The sequence below is a fragment of the Gracilinanus agilis genome, chromosome 3, assembly GCF_016433145.1.
Source record: "Gracilinanus agilis isolate LMUSP501 chromosome 3, AgileGrace, whole genome shotgun sequence".
NCBI classification, from domain to species: Eukaryota; Metazoa; Chordata; class Mammalia; order Didelphimorphia; family Didelphidae; genus Gracilinanus; species Gracilinanus agilis.
The window spans coordinates 467,572,404-467,584,284 of NC_058132.1; the positions used below are offsets into that span (position 1 = coordinate 467,572,404).

General features: G+C 36.0%; 1 protein-coding gene across 1 annotated transcript in view; it reads left to right on the top strand.

Moving 5' to 3' along the window:
• Positions 1–11,408, top strand: part of PNPLA4 (patatin like phospholipase domain containing 4) — a 61,226-nt gene extending 49,818 nt beyond the window's left edge. The window contains exons 6-7 of the mRNA XM_044670387.1: positions 10,426–10,578; positions 11,113–11,408. Of these exons, the coding sequence (XP_044526322.1) occupies positions 10,426–10,578; positions 11,113–11,244 (285 nt within the window). The 3' untranslated portion in view covers positions 11,245–11,408. The remainder of the gene's footprint in view (positions 1–10,425; positions 10,579–11,112) is intronic.
• Positions 11,409–11,881: the final 473 nt, after the last annotated feature.

The window sequence follows — 11,881 nt, forward strand, 5'->3', positions numbered from 1 at the left end:
TTACTTATAAGATGTATTGTCATGATAATGTCTGTATAATTAAGTCACTATATCTATCTAGAAACTCATATTTCCAATTTATAAAGAAGTAACTTTCAGCATAAACAACAATTCAATACAGTAGTCTAAAGTAGAAAGTAAATTATTTTATCCAGTTGCTGCTAGGTGAAACTTTGATATTTGAAAAATATGGAGTATTCTTTTTTAATCAGATAATTGAAAGAGCTTTGAAACCAAGAGCAGGGTGTTCACAGATTATATTGATGTTTACAATGAATTGGAAAGATAGAACAAATCTCAAACAAGTACAGACTGCCCTCTCTTCATATCTCTCCCAAATTCCCCATAAACTAAGTTCTTCTATTTTCTCTAGTTTATTTCCTTTAGGAATCTATCTTCCTGTGGAATTATGCATTTTCAAAGATAAACAAGCTTTTCTTAAGTTTCCACTTAAGATTTGGAAACTATTATTCTTGGTTAAAATAGTAAATATAGAAATAGGGAGCCAGTTAGCTCATAACCCCTCTCAACACACATACTATGTCATTTCAGTGGCATTTCTGAAAGAATTTGGCTTTCCTTTGTTATTTAATGAAGTCTAAAATATGGTAAATACCTGCATACTTCTGACTGAATTGACAGAATATCTTAGAGAACTTTGTGTAATTTATAATGCTAGAAAACCAAAATTTTAAATTGCTAATAAATAATAGCTAATAAAAAGCTAAAACACTTTTCTAGGTATTTACTTGTTCTGTAGAAACCTGGTTGCTTCCCACAGTTTAGTGAAATTTCTATATGAAGTTACTTTCTTGTATCATTTTTTTTCATTTTCAGAAAAAATTAACCTTTCCTTAAAAGCAGTTTTAAAAAATGTGTGTATTTGAAAAATACGTATTACATTATCAAAATAATTGAACTAAATGCTCAAAGTATACATTACTGTTTTTAGATAGTCATTTCCATGTAATTGTACTATCCCTACCAAGAAAAATACCAAAAAAACTAATTCCCAGGGTTGATTGAGATCAATAGCAAAATAAAATAAAGTGAAGTTAAACTCTATGGTTCTAGGACCACTGTGCAAGACTCCAAAGAAGCATTTTGTATGAAGAGATAATAGGAAAGTTAAAATAATCTTGATCACTTAATACATTTCCAATTTTTTATATATACTGGATGCTTTGAAATTTTTCATTTAGATCTAACCTATATTTCTTAATAGTCTTTCATAAATCTCTGAAGCATTAAGGTATATTTTTAAGGAACCTAAAAACTAGTGACACCTCTCGACCAGAACTTCCCTTACCACCCAAGAGCATTGGACTTACAGAGACCTGGGTTGGAGCTGGGGACCTAATCCCTGAAGAACCCACTTCTCACTTTGTTTCCTCTCATTCCCACCCTGTTTTACAAACTAGGAATCTTTCTCACCTCCTTTCTCTCTCCTACCAGACCCCATATCCAAATTGCTGCCAAGGCCTGTCGACTTCACTTTTAAAACATCTCTTGAATACTCTTACCTTTTCTCCTCTGGCATTGCCTCCGCTTTAGTACATACCCTCATCACCTCACTCTTGGGCTATTGCAACAGCTTCTGGTTTGTCTACCTGACTTAAGTCTCTCTGATCCATCCTCCATATACCTTCCAAATTAATTTTCCTAAAGTGTAGGTCTGCCCAAGTCACTGCCCTACTCAATAAAGTGCAGTTGCTTCTTATGGCCTCCAGGGTCAAATACAAAATGCCTCGTTTGGCATTAAAGCCTTTAATGACAGTTTTCTTCTGCATTATTCCTGGATGGTCTTCAGTCCAGTGACACTGGCCTCCTGGTTGTTTCACAAAGAAGACATTCTATCTCTTGCCTCTAGAAGGCATTTTCTCTGGCTGTCCCCTATCTCTGGAATGTTCACTGCCCTCAACTCCATGTACTGACTTCTATGGCTTCTTTTATGTTCCAATACAAATTCTGTCTTTTCCCAATACATCCTCATTCTAGTGCTTCTTCCAATTATTACCTATTTAAAAAGCAAATAACCTGTTTTGTATATATTTGTTTGCAGGTTATCTTCCCCATGAGATAGTAGTCTCCTTGAAGGCAATAACTGACTTTTGCCTCTTTTTAGATACCCAGTCTTTAGCACATTGCCTGGCACATAATAGATATTTAATTAAATTGATTGGATGATAATGATTCTTACAACAGGCTTATGAAGTAAATTCTATTTATTATTCTCTCCATGTTAGATTTGAGGAAACTTAGACTTAAAGAAATTAAATTTTTTACCCAGAGTCATGCAATTTTTTTTTTTAATCCTGGGACTCCATTCTAGGAGCATAGGGCCACAACCAGTAGGCAATGGGTCACACAGTCACTCAAGGTCACCCAGCTGGGAAGTGTCTGAGCCTGGATTTGAACCTAGGACCTTTCGTCTCTAGGCCTGGCTCTCAATCCACTGAGCTAGCCCAGCTGCCCCTACTTTAGGTTGCAGTTTCTTTAGCAGATGTAGTTTTTTACAGGGTGGGGTTGCTAGCCCCACGCCCAACCCTCCTCCTTTTTCATCCCTGCTAGGGACCGTCCTTGGCCCAGGAGTGGTAAGGGTGGGCAATAGGGGTCAAGTGACTTGCCCAAGGTCACACAGCTGGAAGTGTCCGAGGCCGGACTTGAACCTAGGACCTCCAGTCTCTAGGCCTGGCTCTCAATCCACTGAGCCACCCAGCTGCCCCAGAGTCATGCAAAGTAATGATATATATCTTATATCATGAGTAGGGTAACAGGAAATGTGGTATAGTGGATGGAGTCAGGAGTACTTGAGCTGAGACATAGATCCTGACATTTTCTACCTTTATGGTCATGGACAAACCTCTCTGAGATTCATTTTCTCAACTGTTAAAGGAGAAAAGAAAAATTTGTACTATCTACCTCATAAAGTTGTATGAGGCTCAGAAGATATAATGTACATAAAATACTTTGGAAACTCTTGAAACATTTTATAATCACAATGCTTTACTTATATTATTTTATTTGATTCTCACAGCAACACTATGAGGTAGGTGTTACTATTATCATCCATTTTACCCACTATGCTACCTAATGTGAATATCAATAACAATAACTAATATTAAGTTGTAGTTAGTATCTAACAACATACTAACATATTAATAGTATCTTTCCATTTTCACTGAAAAATGTTTCTATTTAGAAATTGAGGAAAGCAAGGGGACAAGTAAATATAAATTAAAACCCATGTTGGGAAAAATCTCTTTCACAAGATTCTGTTCCATTAGAAATGAACTCTTAAACTTTATAATGAAGTTTTTTCTTGTTATATTTTGATACCTTGATAGTCTCATTAACATGGCTCTAACTAAAGAAAATTGCATCCCATCATATCTTCTAATATTATGTATTTCAATATCCAGCCAGTACAATTGAGAACTCCATTATTTAACTCATGACTATAAGTACTCTATTCAGACTTTCCTATTATTTCTCATTCTTGGTATTGTAAGAAAATATAAGTAAGGTAATGAATGGGGTCACCAGGGATATGGTTTGTGGGAACACACTCTAGGATTTATGAGAGACTGGACCAGGGTGAAGAGAACAGAGTTTACTGGATTTCCACAAGAATGGCAGTTGATCTTAACTGTCACCTAGCTTCCACTAGACCAGAGTATAGTAACAGGCTAACAAGGTAAAAGGGACTTAACAGCTTTAATTATGTTAGACTAAAAGGTGGGAAAGGATTTCTATGCTTAAAATCTAAGGGATAAAACCACAGGGCAGTGGGAGGACTTATTCTACTTTTATCTAAGTGATCTAAACTAACAGGGCCCAAGTTGCTGTAAATGGAGTCTCTGGGTTTCTGCCTCAAACCTGGAACCTGCCAGGCTTGAGTACGGCTAGGACTTTGTGGCTTTGGGATTCTCACTGCAATCCACTGATGATCTCTGGATGCCAGGAGTCAAGATGATCTCAGGTACCAAGTAGAGAGGGTTCTGCTTGAAGCACTGTCCTCCAGTTTTCAAACTTCTCCTCCTCTCTTGGCTCTGTAGATTTGTCCTTTTGCTAGATGACACACCACACAGGATCCCAAGGGAAATCAGGAAGCAGGGTGTCCTTTGCTCTGAGGTCTCCCAGGCTGGCAACAGTTTTGCCCACCACTCATGGAGTCCACACTCAGGGCACAGACAGACTTCCTCCTCCTTCATTCCAACCTGGAATTCCCAGATCCAGCTCCTTCCTGCTATGTACTTCCTAATCAATAGTTAATCAATACCTAATCAAATCTTCCTCACAACAGTATATGACTTGCCTGCTTCATTTTTCAGCCATATGCATCCTTGATATCTTAAGTTCTAACATGGATTGTTCTGAGGTTGTATAGTTGCATGATGCATTATTTTCTATTGTCATTCAAAGAATATTTGGTATTTAAAGGGTAGGCTTTTGCAGCATTTAGCAACTTAGTATAATTTAAAGCATTGCAGTTACCCAAATGTGATCCAACCCAGTCTCCTCTTCCTACTCAATTTCAGGATCAACTTATTATTAAGATTTAGCGTCTGTCCAAGAAATGTATATTTATCAACTTAGTCAATAGACTGCTCATCTTTGCTAAGTGCATTCATTATATACTTAGTTTTACCTTTTTGGATTACTAAATTGCTCTTTTTTTAATTAGGTGTGGATGTTATTTAGATGTCCATATACTGTTGCAGGGCTTAATGAATTTACAGTAATTTTCACTAATAGGAATATCTGGAAATTTTCACTATCTTTATTTAAACTCCTCTTGAGTTTGAATCTTGCACAAGACCATAACATTATTGGGCACCAAATAGTTAACTGAGAAGACATTGACAACTATAGATCCATATGCTTATCTTCTCATTTCTATAAAATCATCAAGAGAAAGATCTCTAAAAGCATTGTTTGTTGAAAAAAATTAGAAAGGAAAGGGGAAGTTTTTAAAATTTATATATGTATTTATCATTCATTTAAAAAATTTTTCAGTTCCAATTTTTTCTCTTCCTCTTCTCCCCCTCTATGGAGAAAGCAAGCAATATATTATCAGTTACATGTAAAGTCATACAGAATATATTTCCATATAATACAGGTTGGGGGAAAAAAAAAGCAAGAAAAGTAGAGTGAAAAAGTTGTGTTTTAATTTGCACTCAGTTCATCAGTTCTCTCTCTCAATGTGAATAATATTTTTGAGCATGCTTCTTTTGGAATTGTTAAAGAATATGAAGATAAGAATTAGGACTATAAAGTTAGCTATGTAAGGTCAACACCAGGTGATGTTATATTTAAATTACATGAATAGACCTGGTTTTATTTTATCAAGACTCATGTAGCAGTAGTTTGACAGAGGGTAAGAACAGGATTTAGAAGCAGAAGGTTAAGATTCAAGTTCTAGTCCCAAAATTTATTTTCTGGCTATATGTTTTTGGTCAAGTCTCTTAGTTTCTTCATCTTAAATTTAGTGATAATAATATTCAGAGAATATACCTCATTGGCTTTTTGTGAGGAAAGTATATTGTAAACCTGAAAGTGCTTCAAAACGTGAACTATTGTTAACATCTTTATAATATAGTTAGTGCTTATAGGTGTATTTAGATAATGGTCATAGTCGTATATTGCCAAGCCACATTCTCACGTAAAGTCAGTTTTTTTATTAGCTTTTAGTTAATCACATTATATATCAGGAATTTCAGCAAAATAGACTGGTGAAATAGTTAAGTTTCTTTTTCTTTATTAAACAGTTCCTGAAAAACTTTGTGTGCCACATCCCCTCCAACACTTATCATTTTCCTTTGCTGCTATATTGGCCAGTCTGATAGGTGTAAGGTGCTACTTGAGAGTTGTTTTTATTTGCATTTCTTGAATCAGGAAGGATTTAGAACACTTTTTCATGTGCTTACTGGTAATTTTGATTTCTTCATGTGAAAAGTACCTATTCATGTCCCTTGACAATAGGGGAATGGCTTGATTTTTTTGTAGATTTGACTTAGTTCCTTATTTATATTTTTGTCAGAGTTTTATAAAAATGTTTTTCCCAGTTTATTGCTTTACTTCTAATTTTGGTTGCATTGGTTTTGTTTGTACAAAATCTTTTTAAATTTGATATAATAAAAGTCATTCATTTTACATTTTGCAATGTTCTCTATCTCTTTCTTGGTCTTAAATTCCTTCCTTTCCAACAGATCTGACAGGTATACTATTCTATATTCACCTAATTTATTTATGATTTCACTCTTCATATTTAAATCATTTTCCCATTTTAAATTCATCTTGGTATTGTTATAAGGAAAGAGAGCATATGAGCAGGATTTGAAAAGATGCAGAGACAGGAAAGATTCTGGAATTCTGCAGAAGTTACTGAGCTGTTTCTAACAGTCAGTTAAGCTTAGAGTCTGAGTCTTGTCTCCCGGGGTGGACTTAGTGAGCTTGGCTTCTCTCCTGTGGCTTTCCTTCTGCTATATCTTCTCATTATACCTGTTCCTGTGGTTATCCTGTTTCCTGCTGTCTGTGTGATACATCTGTTTTCTTGGTTGAGGATCTCTGGGCAGTTATCTTTGATAATTTCTTATAATATGATGTCCAAGATTTTTTCTTCATCATGGCTTTCAGGTTGTCCAGTAATTCTTAAATTGTTTCTCCTAGGCCAGTTGTTTTTTCAATAAGATACTTCATGTTTTCCTCTGTTTTTTTCATTCCTTTAATTCTGCTTTGTTTCTTGATTTCTCATGAAATCATTAGTTTCTAGATGGTCAATTCTGATTTTCAAGGCCTAGTTTTCCTCTGTCAGTTTTTGGTTCTCCTTTTTCAATTGTCCCATTTCTTCTTGCATCACTTTCATTTCTACTTGCATCACTTTCATTTCTGTTTCCCTCTTTTCCTCTACCTTTCTTAATTGAGTTTTGAAATCTTTTTAAAATTCTTCCAGAATCTGTGTCCAATCCATATTTTTCTTTTGGATATTGGATGTGTTTCTTTTGCTTGCACTGTCCCCTTCCATGTCTGTGAACCATGCTCTTTTTCTCCATAAAAATTGTTTAGAATTAAGTGCTTTTTTTGTTGTTAGCTCATTTTTCCTGTCTAAGTATAGGTAGGCTCTGTTTTCTGGGAAGTTGGAGTGTACCTTCTTAAACTTCAGTTCTTCCTTGATGCTATTTTCAGCTTATTTTCTGGGTTGTTACTGGTTTACCAGATGGCCTGAGGGCTGAGAGCTCAGAGAGCCCCCTCCTCCTGAAGATTTAATTGACCCTTGAGATACTGATAGCTTAAAGACTTTCCTCAGGCTTGGGTGTAAGCTTTTGATCTCACTCCTAACTTGATCAGGCCAGGAGCTGACTAATTCTAGCCCTAGGCTTAGGCTCAAGTTTTTGGTCTCAAGGTGTTCTTGATTCAATCAAGCACACCCTTGATTGCCCTGTCCTGTAGTTCTGCTCTTAGTTTAGGGCAAAGAGATCCAGGGGTATTGCTCCCCCTGAGAATTGTGTCCTTACCCCAAACCGTGGATTTTGTCATCATCCCAAGCCCAGATTGGGATTCCTGGATTCACTCTGAACCCACACAGATCAGCCCTCTTTACTCCAGAGTGCCCTGGGCTAGGACTCTGGACTTCTCCACAGGTTTGAGATTTCAAGGGTGTGAATTGGCTTGGACCACTATTTGCCTAAGCAGGCTCTTAGGGTCTGAATGTTAGTTTGGGCTTAAGTTCAGAACCTGAGACAGCAGATAGGGGGTTGTGGGGTAGTGATGTTGTGGTTTGCTCTTGGCATGCTCTTCATTTCTAGCTAGAGTCTCTTGCTGCCTCTGCTCCCCTCACCTCAGTTCCCCAGATGGTCTCTGGTTTTTCCTCTCTTAAAAGTAGTTTTCTTCTTGTTGGTTCTTTCACTCCTGTATTCATTTTGTGGTGATATTTTAATCTTGGTCAGAGAGGATTTTCATGTTCAAACAGAGCTGCTGTTCTAGTTACTCGTCTATCTTATCTCCACCCAAGGGCTTTTGAAACAGTGTTGTATTATACTTTTTCTTAATATTGGTTCAATTTTTAATAATTTTATGTCATTTTGCAATGCATTTTTTCTCCCTCTCTCCCATCCCTCTCCTCCCCAAGACAGCAGGAAATTTGATATAGATTGTACATATGTTATCATATAATACCTATTCCTATGTTTGGCATGTTGAAAAAGAAAACACATATTGCTTACATTATTGGAAAATTAATGGAGGAAATAAAATGAAGATGGGTATGCTTCTGTCTGCATTCAAACTCCAAAAGTTCCTTCTGTGGCAGTAGATGGCCTTTTTTTATGAGTCCCTTGGAGCTGTCCTAGATCCTTGCATTGCTGATAGTTAATTAATTCACAGCTGATCATTGTGTATTATTGCTGTTACTGTGTATAACATTCTCCTGGTTCTTCTCTCTTCATTTCCCTTTTTTTTTATCACATTCATCATTTTTTATGGCACAATAATCTTCCATTACAATTATACCACAACTTGTTCAACCATTCCCCAATTGATGGACATACTTTCAGTTTCCAATTCTTCATTACCACAGAAAGAGTTGCTATAAATATTATTTTTACAAGTAGGTCCTTTTCCCCTGTCCATGATGACTTTGGTATTATTGGGTCAAAGGGTATGCACAATTTTATGGTCCCTTGGGCATGGTTCCAAATTGTTCTTCAGAATGGTAGTATCAGTAATCACTTAAAATGCCTGGCAACTAGTCTCTCCAGAAGCCAGGAAAGGAGTCTGCCTTTTCACTCACCTACCTGGTAGATGGAAGGGGAAAATCCAAGAGCTGTCTTACCAGAAGCAGTCCAAGGTCCCAAGCCAGAGCTCCTCTAAGGCCAAGTTCAAAGGAGAAAGTCTGTTTGAACAGGAAGTTCAGGGTTTTTATAGTGCTTTTTCCACATCACTTCCTGTCCCCTCCTCCACTTTATGGGGACCAATTGCTGTCTGTAACTTTGCTTAGGACTGCCTAGGGGCAGTCAGTCATTTCTGAGTTGTCACCCACTTTAGCACTTGGATTGTGGACCTCCCTCACTTAGGCATTAAGTAGGTTGTATATGCTTCTGGTGATTAAATTTAAAAATAGGGGATGGGAGAGTTAATCCCATCTTCACAAAGCCAATTCACAGGCTAGTCAAGATACCATTTCATGATGTCAAAAGAAGAAAGAACAATAGCTAATGCTATCATTTAACTTGAATAAAATGATACTAAGTCCCCCACAAAGTCTTTATTGTAAGAGGGTGGTATAGGGGATGGGACCACATGGTTAGGATTGGGCCAGTATCAGAAGATTAATTGTGTTTTGGGAAGGCCAACAGAACCCAGTCCCACCAGAGCCTGTCCTGAGATAACACACACAGACCACTCAAACAGTAAATAAAAGGTAATTTAATTAAAAGGGAAAGATTAGAAGGAATTTGGATGGCCCTAATGCTAATATCACTAACTATCCCCTAGATCTAATGTTGTTCTGTCACTGGAAGTCTTCAAAGGGTGTAGCCTACACTAATCCTAATTTATCTGATCTAAAGAAAATCCCAGTCCCTGCTCAACCTAAAACTGTGCTAATCCCCACCCCTTTTGATGGTATTGAGATAGTGGTCTATGGCAGTTTGACAGGGCCCAGAGAGAGGTTCTGGATTCAAAAGGAACCAGACCTGATCTTACAATCAGATTGTCAGATGCTTAGGATCACAAGGAACACAGCCGACAACAACAAAGCTCCAGCAAGGCAACAGGTAGGATGGGGAATCAAGGTAGAAATAACCACTGAGGAAAAGTAGCCAACCCCTCCAGAAATCTCTAGAGAGACCGCCAGCTCAAAATCTCAGTTAACTGTTTGAAAAGTGGGCTTTTCCATTCTAGAATCTTTATCCTCCTGCACTCTCTCCTACAGACCAAACTCACATGCTTTAACCTCTCCTCTTGTAACAATATAATGTTAAGTCAAAATTTAGGCAGCTATTATAGAGGATAATAAAATCAAAACCTTTGGAATTTTATGATATATTTCCTAATTTAAGAGTCACGGTAGCATATTTTTGAGAGCTCATCTCAGAAAGAAGATCTGGTTTCATATTCTAACTCTATATTTGGAGTTCCTATCTATGTCACTGAAAACATAGGTCCATTCTCTATTCCTATCCCTAAATCCTAACTGCTTCTAAAATTTTTTATTATGGTGCAGAAGTAATGTTTGTATAGGAATTTTTTTTTGAAAATTGTTCTGAAACATATCACAAAAAATTAATTCTTATAACCAGAAATTATAAATTATTTCCAAGACTGTATTTATTTGGATAGAAATTTCTTTTTAAGAAGTCATTGTGTTTTGTATTATGTGATGTGAAGTTGCTATGCAACTGAAATAGATACTTCTTTTAATAGAAATGGGTTGATGGAGGGCTTACCAATGGCCTTCCTATCCTGCCTATAGGGCGAACAGTGACTGTTTCACCTTTCAGTGGTCGATTAGATATCTGCCCAGAAGACAAAGGACAGCTGGATCTATACATTAATATGGCAAATCAAGATATCATGGTAAGCATTTTTTTAGACTTATTCAGAGAATTTGAAAGATTAATTCTTCCAGGAGTGTGCACTGAATTTAACTATTTCCCTATCCATTTTTAACTTGAGAGAATGTTTATATTTTGCATATGTTAGATAAATAATTTAGATATTCCTTCAAAATATATACTTTTTAACAATCAGAATAAAAAGTACTGGATACTCTTTATTTAGGCATTTTGAACATTATGCAAATGAAGATATTATCCTTTAATTTATAATTTCTTTTCCCCATTTTTGAGACCAGTTTCAAATTCAATTTTGAATGTAGTCCTTTGTTTAAAATGATTGCAATAATAAAGTATATAAAGTACATTAGATAAAATAAAATCCTTATGAGTAAAAAATGTAAAATATTAATTAGGTGGGGTTATATTTTTATTATGGGTTATGTATTTTTGTTATCAAATAAATCTGTAATAAGCAAGTTTAGGCTGACAAATTTATATCTGCCTTCAATGTCACTTATGTCTCATTATTAAAATTTGTTTCTTTTCATTGTAGTTGTCTAGGGCCAATCTGGTAAGACTAAATCAAGCTCTTTTCCCACCAAGCCAGAGGAAAATGAAAATACTGTTTCAAAATGGATTTGATGATGCTACCAAGTTTTTACTAAAAGAAAATTGGTTTGAATAGAATGCTTAAAGTTTATTATGCAAACCAAAACTTAAAGGACTTTGGGCACAGGTTCTAATCGAGCATGAAAAATTGTCATCTGTCAAAGTTTTCTTTGTCAACAGAAAAGAGAGTAAAATGTTGTTTTTAAAATTAAAACTTGTGTCAATAAAAGTACCCTCAGATAATAGGCATTTTTAAAGAATACTAGCGTTTTATAAAAATGAATACTTATTACATTTTAAGGGGCATGATTTGAATCCCAATTCAGATTCTTATTAACTTGTGATACTAGGCATGTCACTTATTTTCTCTGAACCTCAGTTTCCTCATCAGTAAAACTGGGCTTGAAAATTTCTAAGATCCCGTACAGCTCAAAAGCTTTGATCTTATGTTTTTTATTCTGGAATAGTCATTAGGTTGTTAAAAATGAGGAGGTGCTATTTTAGCTTCACTGAGGAAATTGTAGTAACACAATACTCATTACTGTCTTGTGGATTGTACTGTTTCTTCAGTAGTGTTCTCTTTCTATCTGTTCTCATAACTATGGTGCTACACCGCTGAATCTTTCAGAATGAACTGGTCCTTTCAGGAGATAATCTCAGGAGCTCACTATAAGAGTTTGGCAGAGGAACTGAAACCTATAATTTCTTAGAGT